Source organism: Rhincodon typus, chromosome 21 (genome assembly GCF_021869965.1).
Source record: "Rhincodon typus isolate 14 chromosome 21, sRhiTyp1.1, whole genome shotgun sequence".
NCBI classification, from domain to species: domain Eukaryota; kingdom Metazoa; phylum Chordata; class Chondrichthyes; order Orectolobiformes; family Rhincodontidae; genus Rhincodon; species Rhincodon typus.
In genome coordinates, this window is record NC_063352.1 from 35,569,487 (window position 1) to 35,592,532 (window position 23,046).

At 40.0% G+C, this 23,046-nt stretch overlaps 1 protein-coding gene across 2 annotated transcripts in view; it reads right to left on the reverse strand.

Annotated features, from left to right (window-relative positions):
* Window positions 1–1,090: 1,090 nt before the first annotated feature.
* Window positions 1,091–23,046, reverse strand: part of LOC109932336 — a 46,869-nt gene continuing 24,913 nt past the window's right edge. Inside the window, exons 2-6 of one of the 2 annotated variants that reach the window (XM_020531566.2) lie at window positions 12,146–12,199; window positions 5,531–5,594; window positions 5,247–5,346; window positions 3,907–3,966; window positions 1,091–2,497 (exon numbers count right to left, since the gene is read on the reverse strand). In XM_020531566.2, coding sequence (XP_020387155.1) covers window positions 3,924–3,966; window positions 5,247–5,346; window positions 5,531–5,594; window positions 12,146–12,199 — 261 coding nt within the window. In that variant the 3' untranslated portion in view covers window positions 1,091–2,497; window positions 3,907–3,923. The remainder of the gene's footprint in view (window positions 2,498–3,906; window positions 3,967–5,246; window positions 5,347–5,530; window positions 5,595–12,145; window positions 12,200–23,046) is intronic. The other variant, XM_048609261.1, reaches the window with a different exon arrangement.

Here is a 23,046-nt window from a genome sequence, read left to right on the forward strand (position 1 = left end):
AAACAGCATACATTTCCCTCCGACACTGCAGGCATGACTACACCCTTCATTCATTTGAAGTGACAATCAGCTTACACAATGTTCTCTGGATTAGATGGAACACCAACACACCACCTTTCACTAAAGCCATACAGCACCTCTAATACCAATTAAAACATACCTAACTTAACTCCTCCTTCACTCAGCTACAAAAACTATTTATTGAGCTCTCTCATGTACCAGGCACATATTCAACTAGGGAACCAAAGGAAACTTTTCCAATCTTAACTCCTTCAAGAAGGCCTTGGAGCTTTAAGACGGCACAATTTTTTATGCACTGTAACCACAAACAAAAAACTTCTAACTTTTTCTCTCTCAATTCCAAGGTGCAATTCTCATTCTTGGCATCTACCTTTCTCTTAATATATATATACTACAGAAATTGACAAAGAAAGAAGCTGACAAAGAGGTTGACAAAGATCATCAAGATGCCCAGGAGTTGCAACTGGATGATACAGCTGTGACTCAGTACAGCAGCACGTCAAACCTCCAGCTGGTACCTTGTAATGGTGAATGCACAATAGTCTGACACTGTAAATCATGAGCAGCTGATAGTCAGTGGAATGGAATAAAACAAAACTTTAAAGTTTTACTGCCTAGCTGCAAATCTGTGTTTGATGCGATTCAGATGCATGTCAGGAATCCTCAACTGATCCCATGTCTCTCTGTGTATACATCAAGTATTAACCTGGAAAACTGATCTGCTTTGCCTTTTTGTCATATGACAAATGCCATAGAGACTCAGTGAACAGACTATGGAAAGGATAAAAGGTGCAAGAACTCTGGTACAGCGTTTTAAATGCACCCAAAATACAGCTTCTACCTGAATTTCCTCCACCATATACATGTTGGAAATGAGATCAGCAATTGCAGCACAGATCAACAAAAGCTGGAATGTTCATTCAGCCACTGTATGATCAGCATTTTGGGGTCTGACTCAGCAAGGTAGGTAGAATAACTTTGCTATTATTTATGTAATCCTGATCATCTAATTATTAATTCCTTACTTCGACAGTGTGAAGGAAAAACAAAGATCAGATTAGGAACATTTATTTCAAGGTATGAATTTATTTTTTTATCATTTCTCCTTTATTGGCTGCTCCAACATCACGAATGACACCTCCTGGCTTCTGATCAAAATGGCTGGTATGTTGTAGAATCCGAAGGTAATGAGGCTCGGCACTGAATATTAGCTATTCAGTTGGGTTAGGTCTATAATTTTTTTCAATACGGTCAAAATATTTTAGTAGAAATGTAAGGCTAAATCTTTTTAGTGAGTGTCTTGTAAAGTCAGAAAATTCTCCCACGCTGTTTCTCTACTGATCATGATATGCCTGTGATATGGGTAGCACACACCCCACAGAGGGGAATACTGTGCATTACTGAATCAGTGTGGTGGGGTGAACAGTAGACTTGGTTGTGCAACCCAAGGTGACCGGAATGGGTGCTTAGTTTGTTGGAACCATTCATTTCCTAATAATGGAATCAGCACTGGACCAAACAAACCCATAGGGCCTGACTTGAGCATTTGATTTTCCCGTGAGTATCAAGTCATTGGTGGTGTAAAAAGACAATGAGAAAGGAACAAGTTCAGGCTTGCAGCACTGAGGACTGTTGAGGAAAATTACCGGGCAGTTCTGGAACAAACTATAATAAGATAGCTGAAAGCTGTGCAATGTCTGCTAGAATGTTTTGCCACCATCATTAAATCTGTGGCTAACTGTACATCTTTAAATTGTTGAAAGCAAAATTTCAGCATTCAAATTAGCTGAAGCACGCTGGAACTTGCTGTATGGCACTGTGCTGGGTATTTGCAGAAGGCTGCTGCAACATGGGAGAGGAATTCCAACTGATGCTAATCTTCAACCTCCATAAACTTACTCTATTTAACAAAGATGTTAGCACAATTTGAAGAGTTTCAGATGCTAGAAGTTTAAAACAAAATCACACTACATGGGTCAAAGCTAATGTGTGGATTACAACTTATTTTGCAGCATTTCATAAAGAATGGGAGATAGGATAGAAAAGGAAACCATATACAGCAAGTGCTTCACCTGTGGTGTTGCTAAGTGCTATATTGCAAACAAAGCAATAGTTATGCAATTCCTTAATATTTTCAAATTGAAATGAATCAAAATTCTACAACAGGTGCTCCCAGAAGAGAGATCCTGGTGTGAGACTTGCGGATAATCTTCACGTGGAGTGCAGTCACAAGCTTGCTGAAGGTCCAGACTGTTCAAAGATGCATCAAATAAAATATGAATTATCCTAGCAAACAATTTAAAGATGCATGTTTTTGTTTTCAATTGTAATATTTTCAATTAAAATAGACAAGTGACCCAAATCCACCAGCAGCTATGAAGTTTGGAAGGGTTAAGCAAGACAACAACATGCCCATTCAGAGCCCTCAAAAGACTGAAGGTCACTCAAGAAGTTGAAGCAACAGCGTGAAAGCCACCTAAAGGGAAAAAGCAGATTGGTGATTAGTTTTAGTGTGACTGAACTTCTTTATCATACACCACTTGGTCATGGGCACAAATAGATCCTTGCATTCGGATCCAATCCGTAAAATGGTCAGATTCAAATACATGTACACTTATCATTATTAGCCATAGTTACAATCCCCTCCCCCTCCCTACAAATTAGAAAAGGCACTTTCATCTGTAGTGTTAACGCATACAGATCTAAAGCTCGTAGGTTTGGCTGTAGTCACTGTAGACCAAGTTATTTTCAGCTCGGTGTGTCAGTCATGATTCAGTGGTAACACTCATCTGATTGGAAGTTTTTGGACTCAAGATCCACTGGCACTCCAATTGGACTGAGGGATAACATAGAAAATGAAATCAGATGCAGCAAGCACTTCATCTTTAGTGTTGCAAAATCTCACTTTGAAGACGGAAAGGGAATTCTCCACAGCACCTTAGTCAACATTTACCCCTCAACCAATGTCACTAAATCAGATCATGTGCTCATTATCTCAGTTTATTGTGGGACCTGGAGTGTACAAATCAGTTACATTACTATAGTGACAACATTGCACTACGTACATTCTGAAGTCTATAAATGTAAGCATTTTTCTTTTCAGTTAGGCCAATCATAAGGGCGTGAGATTCAACTAGCCCCAGACCCAAGAAATAACCCAGAAAAGGTAAAGTTAAACAGTGGTTATAATTCTCTGCCACAATTGTTACTGAAGTCAATAAATTCCTTTACAAGGAAATATTTGCTTAAAGTAGAACAGCAAAGATTCAGAAATGAGCAGCAACATGGATATACAGGAGGGAGCTTCTGAAGTAGAACTAACTGGTTCAAAAGGCTCAACAGCTGGTTTTTGTATGAAAAACTTTCCATGAACAGAGGCCAATTACATGATGGCGTTATAGGAAATGCACTATACTTTTACTTAAGTTTAGCCAATTCAGCCTTTGAATACTGGCTCAGAAAGAACCTCTGAATTTCCTCTGGATAATGCTGGGCGGCATGGGTGAGCAGAGGGTGGCACGGTGGCTCAGTGGTTAGCATTTCTGTCTCACAGTGCCAGGAATATGGGTTTGATTCCATTCTCGGGCAACTATATGGAATTTGCACATTCTCGTGTCTGCATAGTTTTCTCTGGGTGCTCCGGTTTCCTCCCACAGTTCAAAGATGTGCAGGTTAGGTGGATTAACCATGGGAAATGCACAGTTACAAGGATAGGGTAGGGGGGAGGGAATGGGTGGAATGCTCTGGGGGTCAGTGTGGACCCAATGAGTCGAATGGCGTGCCTCCACACTGTGGGGATTCCGCAAATGTTGCTAGATTCTCAGTAATGGAGAGGGTCGAGCTGGAAATCTTGTCTTTGAATGTCTGTTTTGTATTAGCATTTACCTCAGACTGAGCCAAATCTACTCGGAGGAATGCGGGTTTTTGTTCTGCAGCATATCATCCCTGTAATAAACAGAACACAAACTGGATTTACAGTGCTTCAACAAAATCCTAAATTACAGAAGCATATCTAGTATCTTCTTGTGCTTCAAACTTCAATTCTTCATTTGAGACACCAAACATTTAATTATTACCTTTCTGTTTCATAAGAGATCATTTTTCACAGGTATTAGACAGAAGGAAAATGAAAACAAAACATTTCATTCTGCCAGAAATTCTGACGGTTGGAAAAAACAGATTTCACTGTTGAAGACTCCATGAGCTGACCACAGTCAACTAACTTAGGAAGATGACTCCAGCAAAACATAGGAGATGACAGGTTTGGATTTACCCTCTGAAAGGAAACTTCAGGGGTATGAAAATACCTTTACATCTAATGAAGTCAAATATTTTGTTTATAAATATGATTTCACAAGTAGTATTCAATAGGATGGAATGACACTTTTAGGGAGAGCCACACGCAAGGAATGGGCATGATATGGTAGATGTGGGTAGTATGCTTCCACTACCTGGTGAATATAAAACCAGGAAATTGTCTTAAAATAAGAGGCAGGCTATTTAAGATGGTGAAGGAATTTCTTCACTTAGAATGGAGAACCTTTGGGATTTTAAATCCCAGAGGGCTGTGGAATCTCAATAATTGAACATATTCAAAACAGAAATTGTTACGATTTCTGGATAATAATTACATCAAGGGACAAAATAACTGCAGATGCTGGAATCCAAGGTAGGCAAACAGGAGCCTGGAAGAACACAGCAGGCCAGGCAGCATCTGGAGGAAAGGAACAATCAACGTTTTGGGTATTACCCTTCTTCTACATCAAAGGATTTGGGGATAAGTAGGGAAAAATGCTAGAGGTAAATAATCAGCCAAAATCTGCCTAAATGGCAGAGCACCGAGGTATAGAGCTGGATGAACACAGCAGGCCAAGCAGCATCAGAGGAGGGTCAGAAAAGAAGGGTCTAGGCCCGAAACGTCAGCCTTCCTGCTCCTCTGATGCTGCTTGGCCTGCTGTGTTCATCCAGCTCTACACCTTGGTATCTCAGATTCTCCAGCATCTGCAGTTCCTACTATCTCTAAATGGCAGAGCAGTTTTGATGGACCAAAAGGACATCTGCTCCTATTTCCATGGAAAATTACCAGTGAGTAGTTATGACGTGCAAAGTACCAGGTTACAGAACTTTAACGACAGCAAACAGGGAAAAATCAAATTACAACATGACCAAAACTTTAACATGATAAGGGAGCAAAATGCAAGCGAATGTGAGTTGTAGTCCTTTACCTATGCAGAATTTCAAACCGTGGAGCAGGTGCGGCCTGCCTGACTCGAACAAATTCTGACCGCTCCTTGTTATGATCTAATGTCTCCTGGACAGCTTGCTCTGATAAGACATTAAAAAAAAACTGTATTCAGTCTCCCAAATAATCACATATTCTGATATATGATGCACCAAAGTAAATTGCTAACGAGTTCAATTCAAGAGTTCCATGTATTTTTAAGTCATTCATTATCAGTACATTACACCATGTTGGAAGGTCTAATTAGTGGTATTTACTCTGACTCACCAATCTGTTCCATTATATCTTGTGTTGCAGTAGCTGCAGGTGGACACTCTAGAATTTCTTTCCCCTACAAAAACGAAAAGATTGTGTTTGCAATGTGAAATTGCTATTTGATTGACTATGCAGGTCCATCTTCTTTTACATAAAGCAGATTCTTGCGCCCTTTCTCCTTCATCCCAATTATTTGGCCAACAGAAATGAAGTACAAAGACCTAGTTCAAGTTGGCCTTGAATATCCCTGTACGCACAAACTTGCAATGGTCTGAGTGAGCTTTCTGGTACAAGTCAATGATCAGTTACTTAGCTGTCAGGCAAGATTCCATTTCAATCAAGTTAGTAGTGTTATCCCTCAAATATATCTTGTCAAAAGCTTAATCACATTCCAATATATACAAATACTTCAGCCTGAAGTTAACTCAAAGTATAATTCTTTATTTCTTTTTAATAATGCATACTGCTATTATGGGCATGGACTTTGTCCAGTTCTTACAATATTTTGTGAATATCTTGTAATTATCACGTGTTTTCCTTACTTGAAATCTCTTACTTCAAATGCATCCAAAGGAGCTGTAAACAACCTCCCTCAATTTGACTTTGTTTCTTACCTTTATTTATTGTACCACCCTGAAACTTGAAGCTGTTGCCATTTTTTGTCACGTATTCTCACTTTTTACAAAACACCATGTTGCTGATCCTGTGTACCTAGTATTTTCTACTCAACTAGTTAACTCATCATCTTCCTGAATTCAGCCTTATTTCAACTTTTTGCAAAAACAGTCACCAAGGTTTTTTTCTCTTTTTACACAACTGTAAACCACATCATATTTGTGATTCCTACTAGTTAAATGCATTGAGCACTTCAGCAATCTACCAATCTATTTTGTTACTGATGATGAAATCTAAGCAGTTGAATCAGGAGGCGGCAATTTGGTCCAGCTCTTTGAAGGAGGTGTCCAGTAAATCTCTCCTTGCTCTCCCCTCACAATGTTGCAAAATTTTTAGCCTCATGAATTTATTCAATTCCCTGTTAAAAGGATACTGTTATATTCATAGAACATAGAACATAGAACATTACAGCGCAGTACAGGCCCTTCGGCCCTCGATGTTGCTCCGACCTGTGAAACCAATCTGAAGCCCATCTAACCTAAACTATTCCATTATCATCCATATGTTTATCCAATGACCATTTAAATGCCCTTAAAGTGGGCAAGTCTACTATTTTTGCAGGCAGGGCATTCCACGCCCTTACTACTCTCTGAGTAAAGAACCTACCTCTGACGTCTGTCCTATATCTATCACCCCTCAATTTAAAGCTATGTCCCCTCATGCTAGCCATCACCATCCGAGGAAAAAGGCTCCCACTGTCCACGCTATCTAATCCTCCGATCATCTTGTATGTCTCTATTAAGTCACCTCTTAACCTTCTTCTCTTTAACGAAAACAGCCTCAAGTCCCTCAGCCTTTCCTCATAAGACCGTCCCTCCATACTAGGCAACATCCTGGTAAATCTCCTCTGCACCCTTTCCAATGCTTCCACATCCTTCCTATAATGCAGTGACCAGAACTGTACGCAATACTCCAAGTGCGGCCGCACCAGAGTTTTGTACAGCTGCAACGTGACCTCATGGCTCCGAAACTCAATCCCTCTACCAATAAAACCTAACATACTGTACGCCTTCTTAACAACGCTATCAACCTGGGTGGCAACTTTCAGTGATCTATGCACATGGACACTGAGATCTTTCTGCTCATCCACACTACCAAGAATCTTACCATTAGCCCAGTACTCTGTATTCCTGTTACTCCTTTCAAAGTGAATCACCTCACACTTTTCCGCATCAAACTCCATTTGCCACCTCTCAGCCCAGCTCTGTAGCTTATCTATGTCCCTCTGTAACCTGCAACATCCTTCCGCACTATCCACAACTCCACCAACTTTGGTGTCATCCGCAAATTTACTAACCCATCCTTCTACGCCCTCATCCAGGTCATTTATAAAAATGACAAACAGCAGTGGCCCCAAAACAGATCCTTGAGGTACACCACTAGTAACTGAACTCCAGGATGAACATTTCCCATCAACCACCACCCTCTGTCTTCTTACAGCTAGCCAATTTCTGATCCAAACCGCTAAATCACCCTCAATCCCATGCCTCCGTATTTTCTGCAATAGCCTACCATGGGGAACCTTATCAAACGCTTTACTGAAATCCAAATACACCACATCAACCGCTTTACCCTCATCCACCTGTTTGGTCACCTTCTCGAAGAACTCAATAAGGTTTGTGAGGCACGACCTACCCTTCACAAAACCGTGTTGACTATCCCTAATCAACTTATTCCTTTCTAGATGATTATAAATCCTATCTCTTATAATCCTTTCCAACACTTTACCCACAACCGAAGTAAGGCTCACTGGTCTATAATTACCAGGGTTGTCTCTACTCCCCTTCTTGAACAAGGGGACAACATTTGCTAGTCTCCAGTCATCTGGCACTATTCCTGAAGACAATGACGACATAAAGATCAAAGCCAAAGGCTCTGCAATCTCCTCTCTAGCTTCCCAGAGAATCCTAGGATAAATCCCATCCGGCCCAGGGGACTTATCTATTTTCACACCTTCCAGAATTGCTAACACCTCCTCCTTATGAACCTCAATCCCGTCTAGTCTAATTGACTGTATCTCAGTATTCTCCTCGACTACATTGTCTTTTTCCTGTGTGAATACTGACGAAAAATATTCATTTAGCACCTCTCCTATCTCTTCGGACTCCACGCACAACTTCCCACTACTGTCCTTGACCGGCCCCAATCTTACTCTAGTCATTCTTTTATTCCTGACATACCTATAGAAAGCTTTAGGGTTTTCCTTGATCCTACCTGCTAAAGACTTCTCATGTCCCCTCCTGGCTCTTCTTAGCTCTCTCTTTAGGTCCTTCCTGGCTAACTTGTAACTCTCAAGCGCCCTAACTGAGCCTTCACGCCTCATCTCTACATAAGCCTCCTTCTTCCTCTTGACAAGAGATTCAACTTCTTTAGTAAACCACGGTTCCCTCGCTCGACCACTTCCTCCCTGCCTGACAGGTACACACTTCTCAAGGACACACAGTAGCTGTTCCTTGAACAAGCTCCACATTTCAATTGTGCCCAGCCCCTGCAGTTTCCTTCTCCATCCTATGCATCCTAAATCTTGCCTCATCGCCTCATAATTGCTTTTCCCCCAGCTATAACTCTTGCCCTGCGTTATATACCGATCCCTTTCCATCGCTAAAGTAAACGTAACCGAATTGTGGTCACTATCACCAAAGTGCTCACCTACCTCCAAATCTAACACCTGGCCTGGTTCATTACCCAGTACCAAATCCAATGTGGCCTCGCCTCTTGTTGGCCTATCTACATACTGTGTCAGGAAACCCTCCTGCACACATTGGACAAAAACTGACCCATCTGAAGTACTCGAACTATAGCATTTCCAGTCACTATTTGGAAAGTTAAAGTCCCCCATAACAACTACCCTGTTACTTTCACTCCTATCCAGAATCATCTTTGCAATCTTTTCCTCTACATCTCTGGAACTTTTTGGAGGCCTATAGAAAACTCCCATCAGGGTGACCTCTCCTTTCCTCAGCCCATACTACCTCAGTAGACGAGTTGTCATCAAATGTCCTTTCTGCCACCGTAATACTGTCCTTGACTAACAATGCCACACCTCCCCCTCTTTTACCACCTTCCCTGATCTTACTGAAACATCTAAACCCCGGAACCTGCAACAACCATTCCTGTCCCTGCTCTATCCATGTCTCCGAAATGGCCACAACATCGAAGTCCCAGGTACCAACCCATGCTGCAAGTTCACCCACCTTATTCCGGATGCTCCTGGCATTGAAGTAGACACACTTCAAACCACCTTCCTGCCTGCCGGTACACTCCTGCGACCTTGAAACCTTATTTATGACCTCACTACTCTCAACCTCCTGTACACTGGAGCTACAATTCAGGTTCCCACCCCCCTGTTGAATTAGTTTAAACCCTCCCGAAGAGCATTAGCAAATTCCCCCCCCAGGATATTGGTACCCCTCTGGTTCAGGTGTAGACCATCCCGTTTGTAGAGGTCCCACCTACCCCAGAATGAGCCCCAATTATCCAGGTATCTGAATCCCTCCCTCCTGCACCATCCCTGTAGCCACGTGTTCAACTGCTCTCTCTCCCTATTCCTCGCTTCGCTAGCACGTGGCACGGGTAACAAACCAGAGATAACAACTCTGTTTGTTCTAGCTCTAAGCTTCCACCCTAGCTCCTTGAATTTCTGCCTTACGTCCCCATCCCTTTTCCTACCTATGTCGTTGGACCACGACTTGGGGCTGCTCCCCCTCCCCCTTAAGGATCCCGAAAACACAATCCGAGACATCACGGACCCTGGCACCTGGGAGGCAACACACCAACCGCGAGTCTCTCTTGTTCCCACAGAATCTCCTATCTGTCCCCCTAACTATGGAGTCCCCAATGACTAATGCTCTCCTCCTCTCCCCCCTTCCCTTCTGAGCAACAGGGACAGACTCTGTGCCAGAGACCTGTACCCCATGGCTTACCCCTGGTAAGTCGTCCTCCCCAACAGTATCCAAAACGGTATACTTTCTTCACTTCCAACAGTCTTATGTTCTACAGAATAACTGCATGCTCAGTAGGAAAATAATCATGAAGGCACCTCATTTTGTCAAACGCTTTTATTCAGTGTTGTGTTTGGACATTAGAAACAGTTTCTCCCTGTTTTATCTACCAAAACCATTAATGATTTTTGACACCACTATCAAATTTTCTCTTAACCATCTTGCGCCATGGACAGCAACATTAGTTTCTCTAGCCTCATTAGGCAAATCCCTCATTCCTGGTGCCATTCTAGTAAATCTTCTGCACCCTCTCCAAGACCTTGACGTTCTTTCTGAGGTGCAGTGCTCAGAATTAGGCAAAGTCTATAGCAGGGACCTAGAAGTGTTTCATGAAAGTTTAACATATCTTGCTTATCTTTATCTAAGTCTGCAGGGGTGGGGGTGAAGGGGGGGGGGGGGGGGAGCAGTGCAATGGCCCAGTGGTTTTATCACTGGACTGTCAATCCAGAGACCCAGGTAATGTTTGGGAACCCCAGGTGATGGTGGATTTTCAATTCCATAAAAATCTGGAATTGAAGAATCTAAAGACAATCACAAATCCATTGCTGATTGTCAGGGAAAACACATCTGGTTCACTAGTATCCTTTTAGGGAAGGAAGCTACCATCCATACCTGATCTGGCAATGTGGTTGACGCTTAACTGCCCTCTAGGCAATTAGGGATGAGCAATAAATGTTGGCCTAACTGGTGACACCCTCATCTTATGAATAATAAAAAAAGTCACTAATTAATAATCGAGGATCTTTTTTTAAAAAAAAACAGCTTCTCAACTTCCCTGCCCACTTTCAAAGATCTATGTACGGTACATTCATCCAGAGATCTCTCCATTCCTGCATCTATTTAAAATTGTACCATTTAGCTTATACTGCCTCTCCTCACTCTTCCTACCATAATACATCACTTTGCACCCCTGTATTAAATCTCATCCATCACGCGTGATCATTCATTCCAGCAGCCTGTCCTTGTTCTTCTCAAGTCGATTATTATCTTCATGTCGATTTTCATATCAAGACTGTCATCAGAACCATGACAAATTTCACTCTTACTTTTCTCAGCAACATACAAGGCATCCCATTTATACAAGGTGATTTTTCTGCTTTGATCACCATCAATCTTTTAAGTGCCACCTTTATATCTATTCTATATTACCTAATATTTCTACTATCTCCTTCTTCACTAACATCAACTACACCCTTTTATCAAGAGGAGAGAGATACAATGTACTAATTTAGACTCCCTGTCTCTGTCTCTACAAGATTTTCTTTTTGGCCCCAAATTACATTTTTACCTTTTTACTAGTTATTATGGTTTTAATGACAACATTTACTATTATACTGTGATCCTATTCTTATATTCTCTTCACCCTTTTCATGTAACTTTGAGCCTCTTCTGTACGTTTTGCATTTGGATTCTTTCTTTATTGTGAAGATAACATTTGTCTTAACATATCCCTGTTTCATTTTAATTTTTATATCCCAGTGATTTTATTAGATTGACATTTAACACGAAATAGTCCAGGAAAAATTTCATTAACAGGACAGGTTATATGACAAGTTCTCAATTGCAAGAACAACTGAAGATGCAAAATTCTTGTCAAATGCATAAGAATGCAAACATTCCTGAATTGCAGTCTGTCAAAAGAACTGCAAGTCTTGCTATTTTCTGCCAGGTCACAGATTTCTTGCTCCACTATTCATAAAATATGAGCAAGTCAATGAGAAAGGTAAGAATGTATGGGTCCAAGCTGGAATAGTGGATCCAGTAGGCAGTTTGCTGTGGACACTTGTCATTAATCCAGATTGCTACAGATCCTCATTTATTTCACAGGCATATGAAGAATCCCATAAAAATGTCTATACCAATTAATTTCCTGCAGCTCTTAAATCTCAATCTCAAAATTAAAATAAAATTGAAAAATCTAGCAAGGTCCTGTGATGGAAAAAGTTCTTACTTCTCCTCCACCATGTCTCCGAGGATCTATCTGCTCTGAAGATTTGATCTTGTCCTGGGTAAAGAACAAAAATCAAAATTTAACAACGGGCAGTAAGTCTGCCAATTTTTGTTTCTTTTTTAAGTTCATAAAAGTGTAAAGATGATTTTTCTATAAATTAAAAATAATTCTTCATATATAACTAAATCTGTATTTTCACCAGTGCCATTGTTGAAGAGAGGGCTTGTTGAGTATTGGGGAAAAAAATGCTTACTGATGAGAATTCAACAAGTATACCCTAGAAACTGAATTAGCCTGTATTCGTAATGGAGATAAAAAGCTGATATGGTGCTATAGGATTTTTTTGTGGGAAGGAAATAAACGGGTAAAAAAAAAGTTTTGGCAAAGATCAGTAGCTCAGGTTGTGGATGAGGTTGTTGACTTGCTCGCTGAACTGGCTTGATTTTGTTCAGACATTTCGTCACCACGCTATGTGACATCATCAGTGAAGCCTCCGAAGCAAGTTTTGATCTGTATGGGTTTGTATATGTAAAACTGGAAATGACAGTACTCACCATAACAGACTGGACAGTATAAATTCCAAGCGGAAAAGAATAACATCGTTTCATCGGAAACTCCACTGATGATGTCACCTAGCATGGTGACAAAACATCTGAACAAAAACAAGCCAGCTCAGCGAGCAAGTCAACAACCTCAGGGTAAAAAAAAATTTAATTGATAAACCGTGAGCAATGACCTTATACAGGTTAGGTAGAGAGATCATGTGGTTAATCAAAGGTCAAATATCTGCAGTATTTAGGATAGTTACAAGCTTCCTCCTTCTTCTGTTTTTATAAAGATGATCTGTCACACTCTTCAGTAAAATGTCCAAACCTGCCCAATATAGGATATTTAATCCATACAAATTTTAATCAGTATTATCAAGAAGGAGCTCCCACCAAAAACTGCCCATGATTTGTGACCAAAATGCAAAGGAAGCTGCACTGTAAAGAAAACAAGACTAAAATTCCATTGAGTCCCAAAGTCAAGCTCAGGCATTCTGGTGGCCAAAACTCTTGCAGTGACTGAACTGAATTCCTCAATCCTGAGTGGATCCAATGAACAGAGGCAAGACAAGAAACACATCTCTATTGTGCTCTACAAATCTTAAAACTGGGCATTAGCTTCTAACAGAAACAGAAACAGAAACGTCAGATTTAACCACAGATCAGCTGATAAATGCATAGTATGCATCCATCTAAAGTAATGGACAACAACAGTGTGGAATTGAGAATTTCCAAGGATAATGGAAGCTCAAAGATATAACAATTATAAAATGGAGCAAACAAAACCAATAAATGATCAAAACCATTTCTCATGCAGGAAATCAATTGCTGCTAGAGAGCATAGATAGAAAGGAAGCACTTATCTATACGCAGTACCCTGCAGAGATTCAGAATGCCCTAAAGTACATTTTGCAGATAATGCAGTACATTTTCATATAGTCACTTTGCAATGTAGGGAAAAACAGCCTCCAATTTATCCACAGAAACGTCTGACAAACAGCAATGAAATGAATGAACAGATAACCTATTAAATTGTGATGGTTGAGATATAAATATTGCTGAGGCCACTGGGAGGGCTTTGTGAGATTTTTCACATCTGCATGAGAGCAGATGGGATGTTGATTTAATTAATCATCTCAAAAGATGACACCTCTGACAATGCAGCAATATCTTAGAACTGCATTGAAGCATGAGTCTGGATTCATACTTCAACTCTCAACCTCCTGGATCAGAAGTCGAGAGCCGTTCTTGAGCTGTGGCCAAAGGAATTAAAATTGACATGAGCCTCAAATTATGATTATGTTCAGATTCAATAAAGTAAGACCAGCTAAGGCCTGCAATGATTTCCCTCCTATCTCACTCTCCAAAAAGGGATTGATAGTAATTTTCAGTTGTACAGATTTAAATGTAGCTTTTCCCTTATTTGCTCATTGCGTTATTTCAATGTGATACTGCATCACAATTGCTTTAAGACTGCAAAGAAGCCTCAAAATATTGAGCTTTAATACTACATTACTACATGAAAGCAGAAATGAACAGAACAAACATATTTCTGAGTCAGACATCTCAATGATCACAGACTTCAGGGATTAAGTTACGAAGCAAAATTAGACAAATTAGGCCTTTATTCTCTAATCTTTAGAAGGCCAAGGGTGATCTAATCAAGGTCTTCAGGTTTTAACAGGGAAAGACAGGTTAGATAAACTTATTTCCACTGTTTGAAGATTCCAGAACCAGTGGCGGGGGAGGCAGTCTAAGAATTAAGGCCAGGTCATTCAGGAGAGGTGTTAGAAAGTGCTACTACACGCAAAGAGTAGAGGAAGTCTGGAACACTTTTCCTCAAATGGCAGTCATTGCTAATTCAATTGTTAAATTAAATCTGAGACAGACAATCTTTTATTAAGCAAGGGTATCAAGGGGTATGGACCCAAGGCAGAAACATGGAATTAGGCCACACATCAACTATGATTTTATTGAATGGCGGAGTAGGCTTGATTGGCTGAATGGCCTATTCCTGTGAAGATGCCCTTTCCACTGGTGACCGATAGTTGTTTAAAGGTATCTAGAATGGAATGCAACTACATTGCCTTGAGTATGGTTTAAGCCAATTATTACCTAGGTTATAGAACTTGTATATTTTACAATAAATGGGATTAATTCTCCCTCTTACATAGAGAAACAAAAGTCAGAACCTTTTTTGGGCCCGACTCCACACCTGATGGTGAAACAGCAACCCACCAGAATTTCTACCAGGATGTCTCCTTAAATTATGCAGAAACAAGTTCTCTGCCTGACTAGGGATAGCGGGAAAGTTCTTGAACATGAAGGAAAGTTAGAGATGTTCCACGTGAGAGAAGCAGCAAGCTACAATGGAGATAACCAACAAGTTCAACATGGAGGTGGGAGGAAATTCCATGACAAGGTAGACTCGACTGCTTCTGCACTCAGAAAGGTTGGGAGGGCTTCCAGGCTTGCTGGAATTGCTGGCCTTCCCTAGGTATTCATATCAAAACTAAAAACATTTGTACACAGCAAATGTCTAAGATCTGAAATGCATTGCCTGAAAGTGTGGAGGCAGATTCAGTCATGGATTCCAAAAGAAAACTGAAACATGCAGAAAAGAAAGGCAGAAAAGGAAACAAAATTGCATGCATACTGTGAGGAGGGACTGGTGTATGGGACAAACTAAATTGGTTTTGTAGAGACTCAGCATGGACTTAAGGGTCAAATAGACTGCTTCAATATTATAGCCATCTGATTATATAACAAGGGATGGTAACTAATGATAATGTCACTGGATTGGTTCCTCAAGAGGTCTACAGTTCAAATCCCAGCTGAAAACATTGACCACAACATGACAAAATTTAGCATTCAGTTTGAGAAGGAGGGACTTAGGTTGGAAACAACTGTGCCAAGCTGAACTAAGGTTAATTACAGTTGAATATATACTTTGCATCAATTTTCACAGTGAAAGACATGAATAGCATTCCAAAATTACTAAATATTCAAAGGGAAAAAAAGGAGAAGAAATAAATACAATAACAATCACAAGAAAAAAAAATGCAAGGAACATATATGGGGTTAAAGACCAATTAGTTTACTGGACCTGATAAAATGCAACCTAGGATATGAAAGAAAGTAGCTACAGAGATAATGGATGCACAATGGTAGTCTCTCAAGAATCTTTAGATTCTGGAAAAGTGTCGGAGGATTGAAAAGCTGCCAATGTAACACCTTTTATTTAAGAAGGGAAGAAGTCAGAAAAGGGTAACTCAGGTCACTGAGCTAAATATCTGTTATTGAGAAAATGTTAGAGTTTATTATAAAATGATGTAATAGCAGAATATTAGAAATGGTTAGTATGATCAAGCACAGTCAGCATTTCATGAAGAAATCATGCTTGTCAAGTTTACTAGAATTCTTTAAGGAGGTAACATGTAGGTTAGATGAAAGGCAAGGATTGAATTTAAATATTTGGATTTTCAAAAGGTGTTCGATAGGGTACCACACATTGACCTACTCAATAAGATTGGGAGCCCACAGTGCCAGTGGTAGTATATTGGCATGGATAGAGGGTTGGCTAACTGCTAGAAGATAAAGTTGAGATCAGAGGGCCATTTTCAGAATGACAACCTGTGCTGGGGCCATAATTATTTGTAATATTTATTAATGACTTGGTTGAGGAAACTAAATGTACTATAGCTAAGTTTGCTGTTGACACAAAAATACGTGGGAAGGCAAGTGGTGAGGATGACAAAGAGACTGTAGACGGTGCAGCATAAACTTAGCAGATGGGATATAACGTCAGGAAATATGAGGTTTAGCACATTGACATGAAGAATAAAGGAGCTGATTTTTTTTTTAAATAGAGGAAGACTGCAGAAAGCTGTGAATGGTTTTGGACTCTTTATCTGGAGATATGCTGGCATTGGAGGAAGTCCAGAGAAGGTTCACTAGGCTGATACCAGGTATGGAGGGACTGTCTTATCAGGAAAGTTTGAGCAGTTTGAGCCTGCACTGTTGGAATTTAGAAGAACAAGAGGCAAACTTATTGTAAGATTTTTAGGGGACTTGACAGGGTAGGTGTGGAAAGGCTGTTTTCCCCTTGGTGAGAGAATCTACGATCAGAGGGAATAATCTAAGAATAAAGGTTCGCACATTTAAGATGGTGAGGAGGAGCAAATTCTTCTGAGTCTGGGGAATTCCTTCCTGCAGAGAGCTGTTGATGCTGGATCAGTAAGTACATTTGAGGCTGAAAAAGACAGACTTTTAATCAGTAAAGGAATGGAGGGTTATAGAGTAAAGGCACGAAAATGGAATTGAGGATTATCAGATCAGCCACGACTTCATTCACTTGCAGAGCAGACTCAATAGGCTGAATGGCCTACTTTTGCTCCTACATATTTTGGCAACCGGGGAATATGAATTAATTGATAAATCTGGAATGATATGGTCTCAGGAATGATGATCATGAAAACCTCATCTAGTTCTCTTACCTCCTAGGAGTAAACATGTCACCTTTATCCAGATCCACAGCAATGTGCTTTACTCTGAACTCTGAAATGACTTAGCATTTGTAGACAGCTCCCCACAACCTGTTCAAGGGCGATTTTGGATGGGCTTTAAATGCTGCCCTTGCTGGCAAAGCTCAGACTTGAAGAACGAAGTTGACTCAGTTTGAGCCTTAAATGTGCCTAACTAGCTATCACATGTGATCAGGTAGCTTTGCTTGCCCCAATCTGACAAGTGGACAAATGAGCACAAAATCTGAGTCACAGAATATGAGGCACGCAGAAACCAACATCATAAAACATTTATACTAGAATATACTCTACCATTGTAGAAAAAATAATGGAGTTACTTGAAGTACAAGCAGTAAGGCAACATAAGATAAAACACATACTTTTTTCCATAGTTTTATCTTTATTCCTTAAATGAATAGGAGTTGAACACTTATATTCACATGTGCAGGTAGATGGGTCTTAAGATGACCATTAATTAACAAGATGGTATTCCCAACAATGCAGTACCACAGGGAAAGATCAACTTAGATTACGTACTTATATCTATAATGAACTTGAATTCACAAACAGACACTAAAGTATCCAAGAATGCTTTTCGTGACAAGAGACAATTTTAAGAAATGGCAGCAGTTACAGCTACATAACATATGGAGGCTGTTCACTCACTCAAATTCTTGGAAGTAGGACAAGTGACAAGTTAGTCTATCAGTTTTTTTAAAAATGACAACGACACATCAAATGCAAATAATGTTACAGGAATACCTTGAGTACAGTTGTCCTGGTAAAGTCCAGTGTCAACAAACAAAAAGATGGAATGTATTCTTAAATGGCCTGTGGGAGCACTACAATACTCACATCCTTTAATATACAAGTATTATAACATTGGACTACTTCTTTGACTTTTGACAAGGACAATATGCACAGTAGACACAAATTACATGATCTAGATTTAAGACATTATGGCTACTTTTGTTTGGCTAAATTGCAGTTATGCTGAGTCTTTCTGAGGTTGATGCAAGGCCTCGCAAGTTTTCATGCCAAATCATACCAAACGTGCCTCATTAATTACCTACCCTACCCCATGGCACCTCCCATTTCTGATTTCCCAACACATTTTGCCATGCGCCATTCCTGGAATAACTCAGTGCTGAATGGATATCCTGTAATTCACTGGTATCTCTGCACACATACCATCTTTAAAAGCCAATCGTACACCTGGACAAGCACTGTCAGCCAGAACTGCTCTGTGTTGCTGTGTTTGGTCACACACATCTGCAGATGCCAGACTGCCAACCAAAAGCCATGTTGAATGTTTCATACTTTATCCTTTTACCCCTCAAGATTTAACAATTATTGTCTAAAATATATTTTCCAAAACCAATCAGTAAAGAGATTTTCTTTCCCTCTATGTAGAGTGCATGTGTCAAATTCTTTAGTGTGGTAAGTATTCATTATGTCATATTTGAAACTGTTAAACCAGTTTTGCATCTATAAAGTCTCATTTTATAAACTAATAATTTTATTAAGAAACAAGTTAATGGATATTTTTATCGTGAACCTAACTTAGAAGACTTGAAATTGGCCGTATTGATAATTGGGTAAATAATTTAAATATATGTTGTCACTAGTGGAGTAGTGGGACCAAAGAGAGACAGTGCATCTCTCCAGCCTTGCTTGTAACAGTTGCTTATATTAAAACTGCTTTCCACATCATACTTTGGTCTCTGTTGCCATCTGTCCTTTCTTGATTTTTTAAAAATTCTAATCAGAAGACTGTAAATCACATATCTAGCTCTCCAAATAGAACCTTGAATTTTGATATAGCAGTAGTGAAACTCTGCTGAATATGTGTTCCCTTGTACTGTACTTCTCCTCTTGGTCTCGAAGGATGTAGGCAAGTTGAAGTATTTGATTGCGTAGCCAAAGGTCTCTTGCCTGTTAGCTGCAGACTGGCCAGGATGACTGTTTCTCCTCTTCAGTGTCTAATCACAGGTTTCTTTCCTCTCACTTGCTGCTCCTTTAAGCATGATTTTGTCTTGAGGGAAAAAAAAACAAGATCTAGTGGGAGGGAGTCTGTGATTGCAGGAGTTGCAATGCTAAGCATGAGAGACAATTGGTGATTGGAGGTATTCCTCACATGTTTGTTTCTTCCACACTCATTACTCCTTCAAAATACAGAGGGTTGACCTTTTTTCATTATTTTTGAGGTTTTTTTTGCTCCTTTCCTGCTTTTCACAAGCTGTTTGTCCTGGGAGTGTAGGATCAATAAGATGCACTCCGGCAACATATTAAAACCCCTTTAATTCAATTTTTCACTCCTTCCAAACCCAAGACCTTTATCACCTAGGTGTTCAAAGGCAAGCACATCAACTGCAGCTTCCCTTCAGAGTCACAAACCACCCTAAACTGGAACTATTCTCCATTGTTTCTAGGTCAAAAATCTGGAGCTCCCTTTCAAACAGCATAGTGGCATACCTCCACCATCTCTAATAAGAGAAAATCTAACCATCACCTCATAGATTCAATGGCATTACCCACTATCGATATTATGGGTGTACCACTGACCAGAAACTTAACCAGACCAGCCATAAAAATACTGTGACCACTAGAGCAGGTCATAGGCTAAGAATTCTATGGTGAATACTCCCTGTCACCCTAAAGCCTGCCCACCATCTCCAAGGCACAAGTTAGGAGTGTGGTTGATTACTCTCCACTTGCCTGGATGAGTACAGCTCCAAAAACACAAACAGCTTGTCATTTATTTGGCCTGGTGGGAGACATTCTGGTTTGGTGGCAGTGGAATAATCTGCAAGACTGGGTGAAGGTGCTGTTGGTGGGTTTTTGAACTAATTTGGTTGAAGAGTGGAATACAGAATGTAGGTACAATAGGAGGTGATTCACAGACAAATGCAGAAGAAAAGCAAGTCAATCTAGCAGGAAGAGCATATATAGACAAGTTAAGGGAGCTGAGAGAGGTTGGATGGCATTTATTTTAATGCAAGGAGTCTTTCAAGTAAGGCTGATGATTTGAGAGTGCTGATTTTCTCATGGGATATGATTATTGTTATTGTGGAGATATGAATGAGGCAGGGGCACGTCGAGCAGCTCAATACGGTGGGATGTAGAATCTTCAGGTGAGATAGACAGGTGCACAAAATTGGAGATGGTGTTGCAATATTGATCAATTAATCACTGCAATAAGAAGGGGTGATATCTTAGATGGCTCCTCAACAGAGGCCACATTGCATTTTTTAAAACCAATCACTTGTAAGTGTACTATAGACCTCCAAACAATCCGAAATAAAAAAGAGGACAGACCTGTAGGCAAGTTTCAGAGAAGTGTAAAAATATTAGTCATAATAGAAGGAGATTTCAACTTCCCCAATTTTAAGTTGGATAGATAAAGTGTGAAAGGGTTAGAGAAATAGAATTCTTAAAAGTGTATACCAGGAGAGATTTGTTTAGCCAGCAACTGACCCAGAAGACCTTAGGAGTGCTCTCAAAGGTGGTTGGTGAGGATTTTAAGCTGAAAGTCACCACACCTTAGATGAGGGGTGAGGTTGAAAAGGAAGTACCTTTACAGTAACCTCTGCTGTCGCTGGAATTGAACACTTGTTGGTGGTGTTACTTTGCACAGCAAACCAGCTATCCAGTCAACTGGAGTTGGTCTCTAATGAGATCCAGGACAATTTGGCAACTTGACAAGTTGAATCCAGAATTGGCTTAGTGGCTGGAGGCAGAGGGTGATGGTTGAAGGTTGCCTGGAAGCCTGTATCTAGTGGTGTACCACAAGGTTGTGTGTTCGGTCCCTTGCTTTTTACCATGTACCTTAATGATCTAGATACAAAATTAGGAGGATTCATCAGTGAGTTTACAATGTCACAAAAAGTGGTGGTGTGGCAAACAGCAAGGGAGAAATCTTAATTTGCATGATGATATAGACACAACAATGACAATGGAATTTAATCCTAATAGAAGTGTGAGTGAATGTACTTTGGGAGAACTAACAAGGCAAAGAGTACTGAATGAATATTAGGAAAGTAGGAAGTACACAGGATCAGAGGGCACCTTGGTGTGCATGTCTGCAGTTCCCTGAAGGCAACACAGCAGGTGGATTAGAAGGCATATGGTATACTTACTTCTACTGGTCAAGGCACTGAATACAAGAGCAGGGAGGTTATGCTGGAGCTGTATAAGACATTAGTGAGGCATCTTCCTAATCCATGACCTATAACACCTAGAAGAACAAGGACAGCAGCCACATAGGAAAACCATCACCTTCAAATTCCCCTCCAAATCATGCACCATCCTAATGTGGAACCATATCACCATTCCTTCACTATCACTGTGTCAAAATCTTGGAATCCTTTCCTGATAGTGCTGTGGGTGTCACTGCAGCCCAAGACTTGCAGATGTTGAAATGAAGCAGCTTAACTCCACCATCTTCAAAGCAATTAGGAATAGACAATACATGCTGGCATAGCAAATTGACCTTCAACATTCCATGAATGTATAAATAAACAATTCTAGCAGGTCAGAGTATTTCATCAATACCTTCTCAAGGGCAATCAAGGATGAGCAATGAATACTGGCCTTACCAATGATGCACACATTCCACAAGTAAATAGCTCTCACAATAGTAGTAAATAAAAATAAATTAAAAAGTAACTAGGAGGTTTCATTGTACCATGTGTATAGTTGCCATTCTACACAGACAACAGCAAGTTAATACTAAAAGTCCTGAAGACGACTTTGGTCAGCAGCAGAAAGCCTCACCTACAGAGTATTATAATTCCAAGTTCAACTGCAATTTTTTAAAAAAAACTGATTGGTAAATATAATCTCTCAAGCCTGCAAATTTTCTCAGGGGTGAGGACTCCTTTCAGGAGTGTAGTTAGAAAATTAACCTTTTAATTTAATGAATAATAGCTCAAAATAATTATTCTTTTTTGGGCCTCATCTACCATCTTACTTCACCTCAAACACAAGTTAAAATCAATAACCATAGCAAGGAGGCGGCTGAGGTAAGGACATGGACCTTATTTATAAAGAAAGTTTGATGCTGCCACAGAAAATAGTATTGTGTGGAAGGGTGAAATTGAGAAGTTTGAAAGGTTGTATTCCAAACTCTCTTATGTTCTCTTTCTTTCAAATTGTTAAGAAAAGTCTACAATCAATATTGGGAATGATCAAAAAGCTTCACATTCATATTAGTTTCTGTTTGTACTGTTACAAGCAACTTAAACACACAGATTGCATTTGGAATATTAACCCAATGTTACAAAAACTTGGCGAGAAACTCAACCCGTTCCCACTCAATCCAGATAGGTATTTTAATGTATGCAACCAAATAATCCTATGATAAAATTTACCTGCTCAAACTCTGGCTGATGTGATCTTGTTTCCCATAAATCATCCTGCCACTTGTGAGGATTGTCAAAATGAGACATGTTATGGATGAAAGAAACATCATTTTTCATTTGTTTCCATTTATATTGTTTCTCCAATCTCCATTTTAGAGGTTCTCCACTGTTCTCTGTATTCATCTGATAGCCAGCATTTTCTACATGAAATAACTCGTCTGTAGTTTGAGGCTCTTTGCTGTAAAATGCTGCTGAGTGCAACGTGCTCAAACTTGTTGGCGACTGGCTATCTGAACTGTGTATACAGGAGCTGATTTCAGACTTTCTACAACTTAGAACATGATTATTTTTGACAGCCTCAGGAAATGAATTTGGAAGTACATCTGTTGCAACTACTTCACTGCTGGTATCTAAATTAGCTACCGAGGGCTCGTTGGCTGGAAGAGGACACAGAGTTTTATCAGTTTCTG